At 54.3% G+C, this 21957-nt stretch overlaps 1 protein-coding gene across 46 annotated transcripts in view; it reads right to left on the bottom strand.

Annotated features, from left to right (window-relative positions):
• Positions 1–18556, bottom strand: part of SCRIB (scribble planar cell polarity protein) — a 58871-nt gene extending 40315 nt beyond the window's left edge. For 45 of the 46 annotated variants that reach the window (XM_035102667.3, XM_035102664.3, XM_035102665.3 and 42 more), the window contains exons 1-10: positions 18154–18556; positions 6528–6645; positions 5754–5832; positions 4082–4171; positions 3940–3996; positions 3624–3687; positions 3003–3077; positions 2445–2589; positions 780–898; positions 438–637 (exon numbers count right to left, since the gene is read on the bottom strand). In XM_035102667.3, the coding sequence (XP_034958558.1) occupies positions 438–637; positions 780–898; positions 2445–2589; positions 3003–3077; positions 3624–3687; positions 3940–3996; positions 4082–4171; positions 5754–5832; positions 6528–6645; positions 18154–18315 (1109 nt within the window). In that variant the 5' untranslated portion in view covers positions 18316–18556. Of the gene's footprint in view, positions 1–437; positions 638–779; positions 899–2444; positions 2590–3002; positions 3078–3623; positions 3688–3939; positions 3997–4081; positions 4172–5753; positions 5833–6527; positions 6646–18153 lie in introns of those variants that run through there. The other variant, XM_035102676.3, reaches the window with a different exon arrangement.
• Positions 18557–21957: the final 3401 nt, after the last annotated feature.

The raw sequence follows: 21957 nt of genomic DNA, 5'->3' as shown, positions 1-21957 counted from the left end.
ATAATACTTTATGACTAATCTTTGTACTGTAGGTAAGAGATGGGGTGGAAATTGTGGGTGGAATTCAGTGGGGCTCTGGGACCAGAATTCGTGCAGCACAAGCGCTGCTGCCCCTCTTGCCCCAGTCCCCCTGAGCCCACTGGTAGGTGGGATGAAGGGAGAGAGGGGGGTGTTATTCACAAGGGAGCAGGCTGAAGGAATGGAAGATCTCTTCCCCACTACATTCCGGGGTAGGGGGAGGCCCCAGACGCTGTGGGTCTCCTGCCCCCAGCATGGCTGTCAGGAATGATGCTGAGGGTGATGGTGATGCAGCCGAGGCCTCAGGGGGCTGAGAAGGCAGGGGCTGCTCCCCCCGGGCCTGGTGACAGAGCTGCAGAGCTTCCTCTCTGCCCCAGCCAAAGGCCCAGAGGCCCAGCACACCCAGCACACTTGCTCACCTGTTGCCAGCAACGTCCAGCACGTGCAGCTCCACGGTGCCGGCCAGCTCAGGAGGCAGGAACTCCAGGCAGTTGTCCCGCAGGGAGAGCACGTTGAGGCTGCTGCAGCCCCCAATCTCGGGGGGAAGGGCCATCAGCCGGTTCCGGTCCACATTCAGGTTGGTCAGTTTGGTGAGCTTCCCCAGGGCCTTGGGCAGCATCTGAGAAAAAGCCTCCAGAGTCAGAGAGGGGACTTCCAGCTCACATGGCACCCAAAAGGCCCCTGGGGCCACCCCACCCACCCCCAGGCCAAGACCCCAGGGAGAAACGCCAGCTGACCAGGCAAGGGCTCAGCACACTCACCGTCAGCATGTTCTCCGTCAGGATGAGCTCAGACAGGTTTTCACAGTCCCCAATTGCCTCTGTCACCTCCCCCAGCCGGTTCTGGTCCACCTTCAGGATGGAGAGCTGCTTCAGCTGGCCTGGGCAAAGAACAAGGGCGCCATGGGCCACATCCCGCAGGGATCCACACACCAGACAAGGAGCATGGGGAGGTCCAGGTGCAGATCTAAATCCAGCTTCCCATTGACACATCCCAAACAATTCTGCATACCGACTGGTTATTCTAACATTTGCTAACAGCTAATCATTTCTAACAGCTTGAGCAAAAGTGACGTGGTGTGCTGCTTGCCAAAGAGAGAACTCAGCACCTTTTGCATGAGTTAGAAGCCAGGCCAGACAGCGCCTGGGGAGAGCAGCGTCTCTCCAGCAGATGAGGAGAAAAGGCCCCCCTAAGGAAGTCTTAAGAGCATTGGAGGAGGAGGCAGGATCACCCAGGCTGGTCTGCCAAAGGGGTCTCTCTGCTGACAGTGACTCTTCTGCAAGAGCAGCCCCCCCCCCAATTTCTCTTTTAGTCTCCTCTGCACTGAAAATGTCTCTCCCCCCTCCTCAGTCATTCCACTGGTGGGAGCCATATCATCCGCTGAGCAACATCACTGGGTGCAATGCAAAGGGAGAACATTGGATGGTCTCAATACAGGACAGTGGGGGGCTTGCCAACCCAATAACCGTCTGGCACGTGGCCTCCTGTGCCAGACGTGTAACGCTGGGTCTCAAAGACAGGTACCGTATTTTCCCTTCTTTAAGACAACCCCCTTTTTTAAACCCAAAATTAAGTTGCTTAACTTTTTTGGGGTGAGGGAGGTCACTTCTGCCAATCGTTCACCTGCGTTCCAGCCACTGCCAATCGCTTGCCACAGCCACTGCCAATCGCACACCTCGCCACAACCGCCAATTGTCTGCTCGCTCGCCACCATCAACAGCCCACCCGCCCACTTGCCACAACCGCCAATCACTTGCCCAATCGCCGCTGCCGATCTCCTGCTTGCTGCTGCCATTAATCGGATACCCCCCCCCCCCCGGTTTCACTATCTGTGTATAAGACAACACCCAATTTTTGCCTATTTCCCCCCCAATTTTTTGCCTATTTAAAGCATTGTCTTATACAGTGATGGGGGAAAGTATTTGTAGATGCTGGCCATCTCCAAGAAACGTCTGACCTCTGTAATTGCCAACAAGGGTTTTGCCACCAAGTCCTAAGTCATCTTTTGCAAAGGGATCAAATACTTCTTTCACTCATTATAATGGACATCAATCTCTGACTTTTGTCTTCTGGGTTTCTGGGGTTTTCCCCGTTCTTCTTCTGTCTCTCACAGCTACAATAAACCTACCATTCAAATTATTTGGACTGGTCATTTCTTCGCCAGAGGGCAAACAGGCAAATTTAGCAGGGGATCAAATACTTTTCCCCTATTCTGGACATGGAAAAATACAGCCTGTTCCTCCTACTGAGAAGTGCAGCCAGCCTGGTTTCAAGAGAAAAGGCACCTGCAGCGCCTGAGCTGCTTTGGGTTTCCTGAGTCAAGATTTGTTTCTCCCACCCAAGAGCAGGTAACTCTTCCCATGTTCCCCAGGAGGCGCACACATCCCAATGCCCCCCCCCGGTGGCCCCACAACCACCCGACTCACCAATCCCATCTGGAATGGACTCCAGCAGGTTCTGTGAGAGCAGCAGGTCTGTCAGGGCCACCAGCCCACTGACCTCGCCCGGCAGCTGCTCCAGCTTGTTCTCAGACACATCCAGGCACACCAGGCGGCGCAGATTGCCCAGCTCCTGCGAGGGAAGAGCGGCAGGGTGGGTGGGCAGAGCCCTGCAGGGGCAGCACCTGCCACCCGAGGCTGCCCCCAACATGGGGCCCTTCCTCTCCCCCTTCCCAAGGGCCCAGCTAGACTCCTCCAGCCTGCCTGCTGCCTCCCTGTCTTTCAGGAAAGGCTATAGGCTGCCTAGCAAAGCCCCATGAAAACCCTCTTTCCTGCTTCTGTGGGAAAGCCTCCTTGTGGCCAGGGGGCCAAGGCGCTGGATTCTTTCGTGTGTGGTGCCATTTTCTGGATTCACCTCAGAACAGAAGCATTGGCTTGCTTGCTTGCTTGTTTTTCCAAGGGCCTTTTAAGACAGCAAAGACAACTGCCCCCCTCCCACCCAACCCAGAGCATGGCCCAGCCTGGGGGCTTGGTGGGGGCACTCACTGGGGGCAGCGACGACAGCTGGTTCCTGTCCAGCCACAGCTCCCGCAGGTTTGGCAGCGCGCCCAGTGTGTCCGGCTGTGGATGAGACAGAGCAAGCGGTCACTCAGGAGGGCAGTTGCTCAGGACATCCTGCTGCGTCCGGCAAAGAGGCTGCCCTCCAACTTGGTGGCCCCTCAAATTAAACTAAGTGGAAGGAGGGGAGTGTCTGGTGGGAGGAAGCAGCCAGTTCACAAAAAGAAAAGGAGATGAGGAGGGAACATAAGGATGCTTCTACAGCCCCAAGTACAGGTGTGGGGGAAACTCCCATCCCAAGGGCCATGTTCCCACCTGGGCAACCTTCTGGGGGCCACATGCCACTAGTGGGTGGGGCCAGAGGAAAAAGCCTGTAGAGCCAAAGATGAGACTTTTCCTCTCCTACCAGAGGCCACAGCAATGCCAGATCCATCTCTCTCCAGCCAAGCAAGAGCACTTGAGAAGGGCATGGAGCGTGGCATGGAGCGGCATGGCCTGGGAAGAGCCCAGAGGACCAGGCAAGAGCAGCCTGGAGGGGAGCATTCAGCCCCCGAGGGTGAGGCTCCAGGAAGGAAGGAGACCCAAGTTCCCACACCCCACGGCACTCACCAGCACCTCCAGGTCGTTGCCCCCAAGGTCCAGTTGCTCTAATTTGACCAGGAAGGAGAGGGAACTGCAAGGCAGAGAAGGTGCTCAGTCATGGGGCCGGGAGTCCTGGACACCAAGAGGGAGGAGCGGCAAAGAATCTACGCCCCCCCCCAACCAAATTCCAAGAAGGTGCTGAAAGCTGGAGTGCCGAGCGATCCTCAGGCTGCCCGCTTCCAGAAGTGCTGGTCCTCCACCTAAGGGGGTCACCCAACCCCACTGCCCAGCAGAGGCAGGCAAGCAGGCAGACAACCCCCCAAGACAAACTGCACACACTCACGCAGGGAGAGACTTGAGCAGGTTCTCACGTAGCTCCAAGGTCACCAGGTTGGCTAAACTGCAAGAGAAAGAGGGAGGTTGGCAAAGCAGGAGGGAAGAGGTGGCCCTTCCTCCCCCCCCCCCCGCCCCAGCCAAGAACTTACTTGCCAATGTCACTGGGCAGGCTTTGCAGGGAGACGTCGTTCAAGGCCAGGTGGCCCAGGCTGCGCAGCTGGGTGAAGCCCTCCGGGAGCCTGGGCAGAAGCAGAAATGGCAGGCCTTTGTCACTGCACCCCATGCAGCTCGCGCTCCCCCACAGCCTGATCCTGCGCCCCAGTGCATTCCAGCAACATGCAGGGAGAGGCCTCCACCTGCCTGCTGCTGGTTCTGGGGAACCAAGCCCCGGCTGGCACAGCCTGGCAGGTGGGAGCTCCAGAAGCAAGAGAGCCCCACCTTTTCAGGGGAAAGGGGCCAGAAGGATCCTGGGATACTCAGCAACCACAGGACAGAGATCAGCCTTTGGGGCCACTGCTGCCTCCACCACGTGCAGCACATTCTGTATCAGGAGATCCTCTAGCAAGGGCAGCTATGGACCGAGGGGGGAAGCTTTGTGCTTCATGAAATTCTGCTCGATCAGGCCACAGGGGGCCCATCTAATCCAGCATCCTGTTCTCACAGTGGCCAACCAGATGCCTCAATGGGAAACCAGCAAGCAGGATTCAAGCCCAGAGCCCTCTGGCAGTTTCCTGCAGCTGGGATAAAGGCACATTGTGACCTCCAACTGGGGAAGTGGAGCAGAGCTTTTGTGCCTAGCTGCCACTGAGAGCCCTTTCCTCCTCCATGAATTTGTCCAATCCAAATTGGTGGCCTCCTGAGGGAGGGAGTTCCACAGTTTAACTCTGTGCTCTGTGAAGAAGCCCCTTTCCTTTATTTTAACTGCCCAACATTCAGCTTCACTGGATGCCCACAAGTTCCAGTGTTACAAGAGGAGGAGGAAAACTTTAATCTCTCAATTTTCTCCATTCCAAGCTTAATGCTATATCCCCCCCTATATTTTAAAAAATGTATTTGCATGTTTAACACAGAAATAACCCCACACATCCCCCATCCCCTTCATCCCTTAATCATTCAACTTTCATACCACCCACGACATACAACTAAATACCTAGTGACTTCCCTTCCACCCTTTTCCTGGTTTCTTTACTTTTCGACTAAATCACATATTCCAAATTTTTAATCATCACATTTCTTTCTTTGTGAATTTCTATTCTGATGGATTTACTCAAGACCTGCTTTGTTTATACTGGTTCTTACAATATTCAATAAACATTTTTCAATCCTCTTTATATTCACCATCCTTTTCTCTTATCCTATTCATTATACCTGCCAATTCAGCATATTCAAGCTTTTAAACTGCCACTCTTCCTTAGTGGGTACCGTACTCGTTCTCCACCTTTGCACCAATAATTTTTTTTAGCTACAGTGGTGGCATAGAATATTAAATTATTTTGTTTTTTAGGGACTTCTGTTGTTACAGAAGTCCAAGCATAATTTTATAAACTTCTATCATGTCACCTCTGACTTGCCTTTCCTCTAAACTCAAAAGTCCCAAGTGCTGCAACCTTTCGCCTTTCCTTTCAGCAGAGAGGATTCTTGAACCAGCAAGACTCTCCGCAAAAGACAGGATGGGCCCTCCATCCCTACTTTTGATCCAGTTGTCTGTGTGCCTTCAAGAAGCCCTTTCTGAATCCCCCCAAGACCCAGCCAGACCAAGAGAGCCTTGGACCAGGAAGGACACCTGAGCTCCCCCCGCCCACCTTCCCGCTCCCACCATACCTAGACAAGGGGTTTCCACTGAAGTCCGCGATCTCCAGGGATTTGCAGAATTTGATGCTTTCAGGAATTTCCGGAATGTCTGCAGCAAGCCAGGCACAGAAGGGGCACAGCAATGAGGCTTCACCCACAAAGGTGCCACTCATTCCTCAAGGAATTCAGAGCAGCAAAGCCATTCCCTCCCCACTGACAGGTCTTTGAAGAGGCTCCCTGAGAAGACCTGGGTTCAAATCCCCACTCAGCTCAATGAGTTACTCCAAGGGAGTGTGCTGTGAGGATAGAGATGGGCCAACCTCCCTTCCCTGCCTCCAAGGCGGCCATTCTCAAGAGCCACTGCTGCGGGAACGGCAGAGGAACCTGGCCAGTTTGAAGGAAGCTTCCTCAGCAAAGGCCATCATGAAGCACCCGCAGACAGCTGCCAGCTGAGCTGGTTGCTGCTTGAGCCCAGACCACCACCTCGGTCAGAGCAGGAAGCCCCCTCTGGGGCTCTGTCTGAGTCAGGGGAGCAGAGCATGGCCTGCAGCCCTGGGCCCAGCCCCCAGTCGTCAACACGGGAAGCAGCAGCCGCCCCCCTGCAGGTGCTCCCTGACTCCCTTGACGGGACGGGCAGGTCGCTCTCCAACAAAAGACCTCCTGCCAGCAGGGGCAGCCATGGGGCCCTTCTGCAGGCAAAGCAGGTCCTGTGCCCCCCCCCCCTGAAGGGGAAGGAGAAGGCTCCCACTGCAGGGAACAGACCAATAGGCCTGTCTGCCTCCCCCGCCCCCAGCATCTACTCACCATTGCGGGAGATGTCCAGCTCCACAAGCTGCATGAAGTTGGCCACCTCGGGGGGAAGGCGCTGAATCTCATTGTCACTCAGGCCAAGCTTGCGCAGGTTCAGGAGTCGGAAGAAAGGCTGTGGGGGGGGGGGGAGGGAAGAGAGAGAAGTTAGCCACTCATGCAGAGTCCACCACTCTGCCAGAAAGGGCAAGCCCCTGCCCCTGCCCTGCCCGGCCCACCTCAGTGCCTCTGGCAGACAACCTTCCCTCCAGACCAGGACGCTGGGGAAGGCACAGGTGCCTTGGCTACGGGGAGTGAGGATGACAGCAGCCCAGCAGAGAAACACACACACACACACACACACACACACACACCCAGGCCAGGAGGGGCCAAGTGGCTTTTCTGGGTGAACCTGACGGGACATGGAGGAGGCAGCAGGAAGAGGAGGCTCAGGAAGAGGAGGTCTTTGTATCACTTTCCATGAGAGGGACGCCAGCTAGGCAGCTGGATGGAAAGAGCCTCGCATCCCTTGGGGAAAGACGTGGGTTTGCCAAACACAATTTCAAGCCCCCGTCCGCCGAGAGCATCGCCTCACTTGCCCCCAGCTAGAAACAGTGCACACCTCTTTCTTTTCTTTTTTACAGCTTAGTCCTAAAAGAATTCTGATGCACCATTTTTAAAAACCTGCCAGGAAACACCGAGGCTCATCTAAGGATCGAAGGCAGCAGAGGTAGCAGCAGCAGCAGCAGCAGCCATCACTTGCCAATCAAACCAGCCAAAGCTCAATGGGTAGAAGCACCTTTGCCTGGGGCCAAAATCCCAGCTGAGAGGGGGCGGGGAGGCAGCTCTGCCCAGGCATGGAAGGGGGGAGACTGACGGACACAGAGCAGGGCTTCTAGGAAGCACATTAATGCACAGGTGGGATTGATCACATAGCAGGAGGAAGCCGTCTGCCCCAGAAGGGCGCTCAAGGCCCAAACAGACCATTTTGAACTGGGCCACGAAGGATGGCAGCAAAGAAGCCGTAAAGCCAGGGCCTCATGTGCCCCCTGCAGCCCAGCCCAGTTTAACACTACTGATAAGAATAGAAGTTTGAACAAAGCTCATTTAATGCTTGATTGTAATAAAACCTCTTAGCATTTTACTAAAATATAAAATAAAACATCAAAATTGTGGATTTTAAATAGTATATTGAAAAGATAGATGTTTTGCTGAAAACAGAGGGAGGACAAGAAAGCCCAGACCAGCAGAGGGAACAACCCCAACCACTCTTGGTTCTGGCGGGATCAGTACCGGGAGGCTGGGAGTCACGCTGGGGAAACTGAGCAACAGAAGCCAAATCCCCATGCAAGAGGCAGAAGCCACACACTAGTCTAGACCACAATGCAGAAATGCTCCCCATGTCCTTGTTTCCATGAAAGTTCAAACCAGGTTGTCCGTGGGACATTTGAACCAATAAAGTGTGGTTTGCAAGATCTCTCCAAACTAGGATTGATCCAGCTAAGACATCCTGGCAAACTGTAACTGGAGGATCCCAGAAAGTCTCCTCTTAAGGAGAGAAGGGAGCACCGGAGCCATTTCTGATCCTCCAAATCACCTCTTGCAATGTTTGAATGTCAGTTTACTGGGAGCAGACATTCACAGCCTCACTGAACAAGCATGTGGAGATTTTCATCAAAGAGTATTTTAGTATGAAGTGGAGGAGTAAGTTGCTTTTATCTGTGTTTTAAACTGTTCCTCAGTAGGAATCTTTACTGGCTCATTTTCAGCCTTGCATTTAAGCACTAGCCTGGCAACCACAGGAGGCCAGGAATTGCATGCAAGGGAGCAGGAGAGGAACAGAACAGAAAAATGCCACCGAAATGGTGGCAAGACTCAGCCACATGGCACTGCTTGGGGACCAAGCAAAGGAAGAGAAAAAAGGAGAAGCTTTGAGAAGAAAGTGAGAGTTTCCAAGGCATGCTCTGGTTCATGGGGTCATGGAGAGTTGAAAACGACTAAGACGACTAAACAACAACAACCTGCCCTAAGTAGGGTGGCGTTGTGGTCTAAACCACTCGTCATTGTCCTTCATGCGCCAGGAGCGGCTTAGTCCTGCTGACCACATGACCCAGAAAGCTGTCTGTGGACAAACGTCGGCTCTCTCAGCCTGAAAAGTGAGATGAGCACGGCAACTCATGGTTCTCTTTGACTGAACTTACCCATCCAGGGGTCCATCACCTTTACTTTTTACCTGCACTAGGATGCTGCAGGCTAAGGCTGGCCTTATCTCTCTGCCCTTCTCAGGCCAGTAACACCTGTGGGCTTATTTGCAAGCCTGCTTTATAAAGAGAGATGTGGTGAAACTCCCCCTCTTGGCTATGGATACAGCCAGGGGACACTGCAGAGGCAGGAGGTGACATGGGAAAGGTCAGGTTGATTGCATTTTCCATCAGAGAGGGAGGGGGATAATGTTGTCTTACTGCCCTGAAAGGATCAAGCTATGTATCAGCCAGAAATGCAGTCAAGTCTGCAGAGGAGACCAAGCCACTGTGGGCGACAGAGAGACCACCAGGCTGGCCAGAAAACCAGCCCCTTGGAGAGGGTCTCTCTGAAGCAGGCAAAGGAGCCACAATTCTGCCCTTATGCTTTCCGGCCATATAAGCTGGCAATTTAGAAGTGATAATAATAAAAGTAACTTAAAACATTCTAGCAGGGCAAGCCTTCCTTGGGCCAAGTAACCTGCATAGTCAGCCTGGCCAACTCAACTGGTGACAGCATGGTGCTGATAATGCCAAGGTTGCAGGTTCAATCCTCTTATGGGACAGTTGAATATTCCTGCATTAAAGGGGTTGGACTAGATGATCCTCAGGGTCCCTTCCAACTCTACGATTCTATAATTCTAACCTTCTTTGAGAAGGAATCCCACAGCAAGGGCACCCAAAGAGAACCTGCCCACCAAGCTGCAGAAGAAACTGCCCTGGAGCTTCACTAGGTGTCCTCCTGGTGGCAGCATGCACCGGGGGTGGGGGGTGGGGGTGCTCCTCTAAAGAACCTCAGCCCAGGCAGTTTACAGCCTTGGCAGGCCGAATGCAGCTTGGAACTGAGCCAGGGACCAGCAGCTCCTTGCATCCCCTCAAGCCAGTGACTGGTAGGCTGCTGCACTCTGCACTGCCTGCAGTCCCCAAACACTCCTCAAAGGCAGCCCCACCTATGGCTGAGGAAAGGGCACAGCTAGCGCTCCAAGACAAAGTGGAGAAAGGTGTCCCTTGACCTGGAAGGCATCCCTGACACAAAACGTAGGCATCCAAGCAGTCAAGACACCTTGTCAGGGGGAGCCAGAGCTCCAGGGTTCCACGTCAGCATCCCCATCTCAGCCTTTTCTTGACGGAGCTTTAGTCTCTGGGCCCTCGCCCAATGCACAGCTGACTCCAGGCACCACGGCCTCCCACAACAGCATGGGAGACACAGCAGGGTGGAGTGGCACATCCCAGGGCAATTCTTGTTGGGGTGGAGCAACTGTCCCCAGAAACTCCTTTGGGAACCTGCCGGGCAGGTAGGAGTGGAACCACTGCAAATCCAAGCTCAGCCACAGAAAGAGCCATAATATCAGTTGCAAAATTATGCACAGTGAGCGGAAAGTGACTATTCCTTTCTCTCGTGACACTAGAACTGTAAGGGGTCGTCCAAGGAAGCACCTGACTAATCACTGCGAGAAAAACCTGCGGTCTGATCCACAAAGGCTCTTTGTAGACCACAAATCCCCAAAAGGTCCATGCCCGCCCCCAAACCCCATCCATCTTCATTGATAGCCAGGTAAAGGTAAAGGTAAAGGGACCCCTGACCATTAGGTCCAGTCGTGACCGACTCTGGGGTTGCGGCGCTCATCTCACTTTACTGGCCAAGGGAGCCGGCATACAGCTTCCAGGTCATGTGGTCAGCATGACAAAGCCGCTTCGGGCGAACCAGAGCAGCACACGGAAACGCCGTTTACCTTCCCGCCGGAGCAGCACCTGTTTATCTACTTGCACTTTGATGTGCTTTCGAACTGCTAGGTTGGTAGCAGCAGGGACCAAGCAACAGGAGCTCACCCCGTCGCAGGGATTCGAACCGCCGACCTTCTGATCAGCAAGCCCTAGGTTCTGTGGTTTAGAACACAGCGCCACCTGCGTCCCTATTGATAGGCAAGCCTTATGCAAATAAATAGAGACCACCAACTGATGAAAGGAAGTGACTTCTACCAAAAAAGTTGCCTGAAGGCAGATTAATGGGGATCCAGATATTCTGCCTCATGCCAAGTAGCTCTGAGGAGGCTGTGGAAAGTCAGCTGCTCACCTTCCCTGTGACCACATCTGAAGGTACCCCGCCCAATGCACCCAGTTGCTTCCAAGCCAGCTGCATGGCACTTGCAAAGGACGGTTCAAGATCAACCCAAGTGCAAGAAGTCTCCAGACGACAGTGGCTGCCTTGCTGCCCTTCCTCCTTCAACTGGGCTGCTCTGGAATGGTCCTGCCTCTGCCCTGGCCATACCCCTCCGCCCCTTGGCGCTCCTCTCTGGCTGTCCTGCTTGCCCAGGGGGAGACTAGAGCCCAGGGCTCACTCCCAGGCTGCTTTCCCTCCTTCCCTCCAGCAAACGACCTCCCCCTACAGCTAGCCCCGTGGTTGCAGACTCCACCCAGCTTTCCCTCACTGAACCAGAATTTCACCTTCTTAAGAAAGGCAAAAGGCAGCCTGCGCTCTGAAACAGCTGGAGAAGTGAACCTGTTTTCTGTCCCACAGACAACAAAACACATATAAAGAAGCCACTCTAGGCGGCTTCCAACAGAATATTATAAACACAATGAAACATCAAAAATTAAAAACTTCCCTAAACAGGGTTGCCTTCAGATGTCTTCTTTCCTTGACATCTGATGGGAGGGCGTTCCACAGGGCAGGCGCCACTACTGAGAAGGCCCTCTGCCTGGTTACCTATAACCTCACTTCTCGCAGTGAGGGAATCTCCAGAAGGCCTTCAGAGCTGGACCTCAGTGTCCAGGCTGAACAATTGGGGTGGAGATGATCCTTCAGAAGACTAGTCTAAAAGGAAAGAATTGGCAGCCCCGAAGATTTGTACCAGTCAAATCACATGAAGGTGTCCCTGAACACGCCCAAGGTAAAAAATCCAGACTGGCTTTTGAAATTCTCCAGGCACCAGGCATGTTTTGCAACTGGCGTGTGTCCAATTGTGACCATGTGGGGATCTCTGGATGACTAACATCTCCATCTGGCTGGCCCCTACAGCTTTCTTAAGCAGGTAAGCAGAAGAAGAGAGTTTGGATTTGATGTCCCGCTTTATCACTCCCCGAAGGAGTCTCAAAGCGACCAACATTCTCCTTTCCCTTCCTCCCCCACAACAGACACCCTTTGAGGTGGGTGGATCTGAGAGACTTCAGAGAAGTGTGACTAGCCCAAGGTCACCCAGCAGCTGCATGTGGAGGAGTGGAGACACGAACCCGGTTCCCCAGATTACGAGTCTACCGCTCTTAACCACTACACCACACTGGCTCCTTAAGAGCTTCATTATTTCATTTATATCCCACCTTGGAGGGAGGCGGTTGTAGGAAGGATGGCGGCTAACAGATTGAGGTTGAATCCTGACAAGACAGAGGTACTGTTTTTGGGGGACTGGGGGCGGACGGGTGTGGGGGACTCCCTGGTCCTGAATGGGGTAACTGTGCCCCTGAAGGACCAGGTGCGCAGCCTGGGAGGGCCTTCTCGGTAGTGGCACCCGCCCTGTGGAACGCCCTTCCATCAGATGTCAAGGAAATAAGCAGCTATCCTATTTTTAAAAGACATCTGAAGGCAGCCCTGTTTAGGGAAGTTTCTAATATTTAATGCTGTATTGTTTTAACACTTGATTGGGAGCCGCCCAGAGTGGCTGGGGAGACTCAGCCAGATGGGCGGGGTACAAATAATAAATATTATTATTATTATTATTATTATTATTATTATTATTATTATTATCACCTTTGTCTCAAAGTAGTACATAGTTCACCCCCCTCCTCAGTTCATCCCTGCAATGACCCTGTGAAACAGAAGTCATCAGTGTATCTGAAGAAGGTAGATGCACACGAAAGCTCATCCCAATGACAAACTTAGATGGTCTCTAAGGTGCTACTGGATTTTTTATATTTTGCTTCGACTACGGCAGACCAACACAGCTGCCTACCTGTAACTAGAACCTGTGAGGGAGGTTCAGATGCTGCAACAGACTCCAAGGTCACCTGCTGAGATTCATGACTGGGTCGGGACTTGAACCCTGATCTCCCAGGTCCTGGCCCAACACCCTAACCACTACAGCACACTGGCTCCCTAGAGTACTTCTGCTATGGGGCAGCTCTATAAATCAAGGAGATAAAGAAACACTGTATGGGGAAAGCAAAATGTCACTTAGAGGAGGCTCTGAAATATGTTCCTTGGAGCGAGGATTGTTTTATTGGATGTTTGAATGTGTTGTAAACTGCTTTGAGATTTTTTCTTTAAAATATAAAGCAGTATGTAACTGAAAGGAATACAGGCATCTCCCCTCTTGCATGCACTGAAAGGGGGGGGGATTCACACACCTGCCAGTGATACAAGCGGCAGCCAGGAATCGAATCCCTCCCCCAATAAGGAGAGATTCCCTTGTAATAATAAAGTAAAGTGCAAAAAAAGACGGCTAGACATTTCCTTGCGGCGACCATAACCTAGCTTGAAGGTGCCATTTGGCAATTAGTTTATATATCGGAGTTTCTATCTCTGCTTCTGAAGGATGGCCATGGGCCGCCTGCCACACAGAGCAAAATGCAAGGAAAGGAGGGCCCTCACCCACCCAAGCTGAGACGGACCAGCCCTTGGCAGCCAGGAGGGGGCACAGTGCCCCTTCAGCACCTCCACCAGCTCCAGCCTGTGGCCAGACCTGAACCCTCCTAGGCCAGGGCAGCAGTAGCCACTCCCTCAGTGCCAGCCTGCACAGCCAGCAGGGAAGATGCGAACTGGAGAGCATGACCCTGCCCCCTCCAGCTAAGGAAGGCTTCCAGGGGCAGCAACGGACATTTCACAAACAGGAGGCTCCACTTTCAAAGGAGGGGTGGGAATAAAGAGGGAAAACTTCCCACTCTTTTTCAAAGAGCAACAAACAAACAGCGCAACACATGTGCTCCAAGACAGCCCTCTGCTGCAAAGGCAAGCCTGGATGGGAGGCGACAGAAAGTGGGTCAGGATGAGGCACCAGCAAATGGACCTCCAGAAGGGGATTTCCTGCTCCTTCTGTCCCCCCAGCAGAGATTGTGGAGCACCTTAAGATTCAAAAGCCAGGCTCACGGTTTCAGGGCTGCCTGCTGCCCACAGGCACCTGGCATGGGAGGCAGCTACATCCCATGTCGGCACTGCCTTCCCGCTCTGAGTGAAAAAGGCAAGAAGTTCCTCTCGGCAACTCAGTACCATCAGCGTCCCCAAGGCTCCCCCTGGCACCTTCAGCAAAGGATGTCAGGGGAAAGCAGTGAGGCCTTGAATGGGGTCGGGTGCCCATTTCCTCCCAAGACAACTCAATCTCTGATGCTCCCACCAGGCCTGGCACCTCACATGGACTCGCAGGGCTGTTTCCAGGGACAGGAACTGGGCTCCATGGAGAGGCTGCCCCAAGCACTATCCTGCTTCCATCCAGTTGGCCCGAGTGCCACCGCTTTCCCCCACCCATCTCCTGCAGCACCTGGACTGCCCTTGGCTCTGCAGAGCTGGAGCTGCCCTCCCCACTCCCCCCACCCTGCCCAGCAGCCCCTCCACTAATCCACTGGCAACTGGTGCAGCCAGTACAACCCCAGGGGAAGATGCCTAGCAAAGGGAGCAGGGGCAGAAGGCTCAGGCAGGGCAGGGCAGGGGGCAACATGCCGACTCAAGGCAGCAAAGTGCCAGAGGGGCAGATGAGGCTGCAGGGGAGAAAGTGCAAGATGGGGGGTGGTGGTGGGGGGGGGCTCAGCATGAAAGCTTCAGGAAGAGTCTTCTGAATGTGTTGGCTTCTGAGGTGAGGACAAATTCAATATACCCCACACAAACACAGATGCTCGAGACCAGGTCCCTTGTCCTCTTGACTTCGAACCTCACAGGGACTGAAAATGGACCAAGGCTTTTCTAGGGCAATATCTGGAGAAAATCTTCTTCCCAGGAGAAGTCCCAAACACTGCCTAGCCCTAGAACACCCAGCCCAAGGCTTGCAGCAGAACAAAGCCCCCCCCCCCCGCCTGCACTCCACGCCTCCAGCCCACCCTGGTCCTCCACTTTGAATGGCACCATCACCCGGGCCAGGGAGGCCCAGGCAATACCTGCTCCCCCCAACACATTTTTGAGGCCGTCACCCCCTTGCCCCTCTGCCAGAACAAACCCCCACCCCACCCCGGCAGCCACTCAACCACATCATCAGAGGGTTGGAAATGAAAAGGAAGAATGGCTGGAGGATAAAAGGATCAGAGCCAGGAGGCAGCTTCTCAGCAGCAGCAGCAGCAGCAGACAAAGCCCCCCCCCAGGAGGCGGCTGTGAATGGCTGGCCAGGATTAGCAGTGAGCACAGAGGCACCACCACCCTCACCCACATGCCCCCCCCAAGACACCCTGGTGCCCCTCCCCCTGCTTCCCAAGATGGCAGCTCCCAGATAGCCAGCCCCTCTCCCGTATGCTCAGTGGTGAGGGGGTATTCAAGCATCACAATAGCCATCCCCGCCCCTTGGTCCCCAAGTGCAGTAGAAAGCCTCCCCCCCCCCCCCGCAGGTCAAGAATAAGAGTGGCTTTGTCTGTCCGCCCAGGACTGCCTGCTCCTCCCCCATGCCCCATAGCGGGGCCTGGGAAGCACTGTGCAGGGCCTCACCCAGCTCCTGGAGGAAACAGGGCAGGAGGTGTCTTGCAGGACTGTTCCTAAGCAATTAGCAAGAGGACAGGGTCCCTGAGCAAGGCCCCTCCCGCTCGGACTCAAGGAAAACTTCCCCAGACCAAATAAAAAAATTCCTTCAGTAGCACCTTAAAGACCAACTAAGTTTTTATTTTGGTATGAGCTTTCATGTGCATGCTCATTTTTATTTTTATTTTAATTTTTTTTATTTTGTTTCGACTCAGACCAACACGGCTACCTATCTGTTCCCCAGACCAAACAGTTCCCGCCCTCCACCCCACCCCCAGGCAGGGCCCGCTGTGCCAGGAGAGGGAGCCAAGCTGACTTCCAGCACCAGGGAGGGCAGAGCAATTCTTGCAAGGGGGAGAGGGCTTGCCAGTCAGAATGCCAGCTCAAGAGAGAGGGGCATTCCCAGCACAGGGAATGGCTCTTGCAGGGCAGGGCTGCCTCCTCCTGCCTTAGCTCTGAGCTCTGGGAACAACAGGGGTAGGGGTGGGGTGGAGGCCAACATGAAGCTCTCCTGGCCTTGGGGGCCTCCAATGGGACCTGCTTCTCTCTCCCTCTGCCCAAGGGGAGCAGCTGAGGAGGCTGAGGAAGCCAGCCAGGCCCTTTCGATCCATATGCACCTTTCCTCTGCTCTTCCCAGGTACAGTTGTGCTTAAAAGCTCCGTGTCCAAGCACCCTTTCCCATGGATTCCTGCTCCTGAAAGCTGAATTAGAGCCAATGGCAATGCATGGGAACGTCCAAAGGACACTTGAGGGCTAAAGTACTGTGCTTTGCGGGGAAAGCTCCAGGGCTAAAAAAGAGAGGTGCTCAGAAAGAGCGCTAACAACAACAACAACAACAACGTAAAGCAGGGATCTGTGCCTGGAAAGAGTGGGGCTAAGGGTAAGCATGGCTAAGCCCAGAGGCAGCAGACCTGCCAAGCTGCCAACCCACCATCCTCATAACACCCACCTGGCTGAATGGCAAGCGTCAGTAGGACAGAAGTAAAGGCCATAGCTAGGGTAGGAAGGAAAAGTGCAGCAGCAGCAGCAGCCTGGTCAGAAAAAGACCCCCTTCCCCCTCATAGGCAGGCAGGTAAGCAATGAGCAGCCACCAGCACAGCCACTGCGGCCACAGCAACCCACACAGACAGCAGCTCCTTTGGCTCCTTGGCTGCAGCCGCCGCCGCCTCCTCCCCAAGGCAGGCTAGCCGGATTTCCTGCTATTTAACCCTCCATTCTCAGGCCCCAAAGAATGCATATCAAATGCCTCAGGAAAAACACTCTGGCTGCCATTCCACAACATGCACACAGAGCTCAGGGCCCAGCCCTACCCTGGCCAGTGTGGGGTGGAGCACGGCAGCTGTGGAACAGTTGCACAAGAGGCTGGTGCCTGCCTGCCTCCCTGCCTCCCTCCCTCGGAATTCAGGGAAGCCCTGGGATTTGGACATGGCTGGGGGGTGGGGACTGATGGCACCCCACTCAAATCTCCAATGATGGTGGGTGCTTGCTCAGCTGGACGTCCCTCCAATCCACACCATCAAGAGGCAAAGGAGGAGGGCACCAACCCGTCCCAGCCAACGTTCCTGACAATTCTACTGTTTGCTCTTCACAGGCTTCTAGGTCCAGAACACGCTTGGTTTGCACTTATAGAAGGAATCCCCTCCCCTCTCTGCAGCTTCCAGAGCCAGAAACAGCCACATCAAGGCCTCAGGAAAAACCAAGGAAAGGCCCCAGGAAAGGCCAGTCAGGTGAACAAGGAAGCTTCAGACAACAGCACTGTGGGCTCCAGAGGGAGTGTTTCACTTGATTACATTTAACATGTCATTACCAAGCTTAACTGCGCCCTAAAGGCAGAGAGGATTTTTTTTAAAAAAAACCCTAAATGCATCAACACAGCTGGTAAGGGGAGCTCAAGAACCCGCTGGCCCAACTGGAAAGTGGCAGGAGTGGAAACCCCTGAAGGCATCCACCTGCTGCAAGGAAGCTGCAGCTCAGAGCTCTGCCCAAGGCAAGAGGCTGTGATGGGGCCTCAGGTGGCGCAGCAGCACCTGCTCCACTGGACTGAAGAGCAACATTTGCCAAAGGGCTCACCCAGAGCTTTGTCTGACTGTGGCACCTGCCTTGCAGCATCCGTCTGTCTTGTGGGGCTGCCTTGGGAGCACTGCTGCGGAAGCAGAGAGCACAGCTCACCTGTAGGCTTCCCAGGGGATTTCACGCTGAGCCTTGCACACCACAGAGCCTCCTAATGGTTCTACATGAGTCCAGCACTCACATAGATGGCGGGCTCTGGGGGGTCCTGGGTGCAGGCTGAAGGACAGTGTGCTGGACCAATGAGACTTGGCCAGGCCATCTCTTGCCCTTAGAGCATCCTAGAGCGGTAGTGTCGGAAGGGAACCCAAGGGTCATCCAGCCCAGCCCTCTGCAATGCAGGAGTCACAGCTAAAGCATCCCTAGCAGGTGGCCACTGGCCCCCGCCCTATCCCTTGCTGGCTTCCCCCCACCTCACAGCCCCCCCCCACGCCCGGGCCTTGCAGGGCAGGCAGGCAGGATCCCTGCATTGCAGGGGACGAGACGACATTCGAGGACCGGCTCCTACCAGCAGGGTCTCTTCTCCAGCCGACTTAGAGGCCCCCGGCCCCCCGCGGGGCTGACCCGCCGGTTCCTCTGCCCCCCCCCGGCCCACCAGCGAGGAGCCCAGTGGGGCCCCGCTCCAGGCCCACCTCCGCGCCGGAGCCTCGCCGCGACCCCGGAGTACCCCCCCCGCGCCCAGTCCCGGCACCTTGGGCAGCTCCCGCAGCTGGTTGGCGTCGAGCAGGAGCTCCTCGAGGGAGCGGCTGTAGCGGTAGACGTCGTCGGGCACGGCCTGCAGCGAGCAGTGCCGCCGGTCCAGCGCCTCCACCTGCCGGTTGCAGCGCCACAGCGGCGGCATGCAGCGGAGCATCCTCGCGGCGGCGGCGGCGGCGGCGCCCTCGGCCTCTCGCCTCACGCGCTCGCTGCTCTCCGGGGCGCCCCCGAGGGCCGAGACGGCGGCGGCGGCAGCGCCGGAGCCATGAAGGGGGCGGGCGGGCGGGCGGGCAGGCGCTGGCGGAGGGGCCTCCCTCGCTCACTCTCGGCGCGGCCCTCCTTGCCTCCCTCCCTCCCTCCGAGACGCTGACCGGGCCCCGCCGGCACCTGGCGCCGCCCCGCCCCCGCGCCAAGCACCCTGGGAAAGGGCGCCCGCCTCGCCCTCCGCCCAGGGGACTACCACTCCCGGCAAGCCCCGCGACCCAACGCCCGGGACCCGAGGCGCAGCGGAACTTCCGGGTCAGCTTCCGGCCACGGCCCCGCCCTCTCGGCCTCGCCCGCCCCCAGCTGGCCCAGCTCTTCATTCCGAGCGCGCACCTTTCCTCTCTCGCTGCGGTCTCGATGCTGCCCCTTAGGCTCGCCGGCAGCAGCAGCAGCAGCAGCAGCAGCAGCAGCAGCAGCAGCAGCAGCAGCAGCAGCAGCAGCAGCAGCAGCAGCAGCAGCAGCAGCAGCTCCATCTCTCTGGAACTCAGGCTTTATTTGGGATGGCGAGAAGACGACGTTTGTTATTTCTTAAGCCGTTCAATAAAGAAGGCTGATCGCCGAAGAATTGATGCTTTTGAATTATGGTGCTGGAGGAGACTCTTGAGAGTCCCATGGACTGCTAGAAGATCAAACCTATCCATTCTGAAGGAAATCAGCCCTGAGTGCTCCCTGGAAGGACAGATCGTGAAGCTGAGGCTCCAATACTTTGGCCACCTCATGAGAAGAGAAGAATCCCTGGAAAAGGCCCTGATGTTGGGAAAGATGGAGGGCGCAAGGAGAAGGGGACGACAGAGGACGAGATGGTTGGACAGTGTTCTCGAAGCTACGAACATGAGTTTGACCAAACTGCGGGAGGCAGTGCAAGACAGGAGTGCCTGGCGTGCTATGGTCCATGGGGTCACGAAGAGTCGGACACGACTAAACGACTAAACAACAACAACAAGCCGTTCAAAGCACAAGAGGCTTCCGCGTGCAAGGGGGGGGGGGCGACTTTGGCCCCAAAGACGCCTGAGCAGCATATTTTAGGGGACTGACATTCGCTGCAGCTTGAGGGGTGTTTTGCTGCAAGGAGGGGGGGGAAGACGGTTCAACCGTCCGAAAACTCCCTCAGCCCATCATTCTCTGAGGGTCAACTCTAAGGTCATCCTCTCTACCCCAGCCCCTCTGCCCCTAAATTACCAAACAATATTTACAGGCAGGTGTTGGTCTACTGTAGTTGAAACAAAATTAACTAATTCCTTCCAGTAGCACATTAGAGACCAACTAAGTTTGTCATTGGTATGAGCTTTCATATGTGGACCGAGAACTCCCAGAATCATAGAATGTAAGCAAGTTGCAGTTAGAATCATAGAGTTGGAAGAGACCACAATGGCCATCCAGTCCAACCCCCTACCAAGCAGGAAACACCATTAAAGCACTCCTGACAGACCTCCAAAGAAGAAATGCAAGCTGGATTTCGAAGGGGCAGAGGAACCAGAGACCAAATTACAAACATGCACTGGATTATGGAGAAAGCTAGAGTGTTCCAGAAAAACATCTACTTCTGCTTCATTGACTAGGGCTAGGCAAAAGCATTTGACTGTGTCGACCACAACAAACTATGGCAAGTTCTTAAAGAAATGGGAGTGCCTGACCACCTCATCTGTCTCCTGAGAAATCTCTATGTGGGACAAGAAGCTACAGTTAGAACTGGATATGGTTCAAAATTGGGAAAGGAGTACGACAAGGCTGTATATTGTCTCCCTGCTTATTTAACTTATATGCAGAATTCATGCGAAAGGCTGGACTGGATGAATCCCAAACCGGAATTAAGATTGCCGGAAGAAATATCAACAACCTCAGATATTCTGATGACACAACCTTGATGGCAGAAAGTGAGGAGGAATTAAAGAACCTTTAAATGTGGGTGAAAGAGGAGAGCGCAAAATATGGTCTGAAGCTCAACATCAAAAAACCTTAAGATCGTGGCAACTGGTCCCATCACCTCCTGGCAAATAGAAGGGGAAGAAATGGAGGCAGTGAGAGATTTTACTTTATTGGGCTCCATGATCACTGCAGATGGTGACAGCAGTCACGAAATTAAAAGACGCCTGCTTCTTGGGAGAAAAGCAATGACAAACCTAGACAGCATCTTAAAAAGCAGAGACATCAGCTTGCCTACAAAGGTCCGTATAGTTAAAGCTATGGTTTTCCCAGTAATGATGTATGGAAGTGAGAGCTGGACCATCAAGAAGGCTGATCGCCAAAGAATTGATGCTTTTGAATTATGGTGCTGGAGGAGACTCTTGAGAGTCCCATGGACTGCAAGATCAAACCTATCCATTCTGAAGGAAAATAGCCCTGAGTGCTCACTGGAAGGACAGATCCTGAAGCTGAGGCTCTAATAATAATAATAATTTATTATTTATACCCCTGCCATCTGGCTGGGTTTCCCCAGCCACTCTGGGTGGCTTCCAATCAAATATTAAAAACAGTACAGCATCAAACATTAAAAACTTCCCTAAACAGGGCCGCCTTCAGTTGTCTTCTAAAAGTAAAATAGTTGCTTACTGCCTTGACATCTGTTGGGAGGGCGTTCCACAGGGCGGGTGCCACTACTGAGAAGGCCCTCTGTCTGGTTCCCTGTAACCTCACTTCTCGCAATGAGGGAACTGCCAGAAGGCCCTCGGTGCTGGATCTCAGTGTCCGGGCTGAATGATGGGGGTGGAGACGCTCCTTCAGGTATACAGGGCCGAGGCCGTTTACATAGCTGCCAAGTTTTCCCTTTTCTCGTGAGGAAGCCTATTCAGCATAAGGGAAAATCCCTTAAAAAAGGGATAACTTGGCAGCTATGTGTTTAGGGCTTTAAAGGTCAGTTCCAACACTTTGAATTGTGCTCGGAAACGTACTGGGAGCCAGTGTAGATCTCTCAGGACCAGTGTTATGTGGTCCCGATGGCCACTCCCAGTCACTAGTCTAGCTGCCGCATTCTGGATTAATTGCAGTTTCCGGGTCACCTTCAAAGGTAGCCCCACGAGCGCATTGCAGTAGTCCAAGCAGGAGATAACCAGAGCATGCACCACTCTGGCGAGACAGTTTGCGGGCAGATAGGGTCTCAGCCTGCGTACCAGATGGAGCTGGTAAACAGCCGCTCTGCACACAGAATTAACCTGTGCCTCCATGGACAGCTGTGAGTGCAAAATGACTCCCAGGCTGTGCACCTTGTCCTTCAGGGGCACAGTTACCCCATTCAGGACCAGGGAGTCCTCCACATCTGCCCACCTCCTGTCCCCCACGAACAGTACTTCTGTCTTGTCAGGATTCAACCTCAAATCTGTTAGCCGCCATCCATCCTCCAACCTCCTCCAGGCACTCACACAGGACCTTCACCGCCTTCACTGGTTCTGATTTAACAGAAAGTTAGAGCTGGGTGTCATCTGCATACTGATGAACACCCAGCCCAACCCCCCTGATGATCTCTCCCAGCAACTTCATATAGATACAGTGGTGCCTCGCTAGACGAATTTAATTCGTTCCACGGGTCTTTTCTTATAAC

This window comes from Zootoca vivipara, chromosome 8 (assembly GCF_965207765.1).
Source record: "Zootoca vivipara chromosome 8, rZooViv2.hap1.1, whole genome shotgun sequence".
NCBI lineage: Eukaryota > Metazoa > Chordata > Lepidosauria > Squamata > Lacertidae > Zootoca > Zootoca vivipara.
Note: the sequence above shows the minus strand (reverse complement) of the source record. Positions and strands in the feature narration are given on the sequence as shown.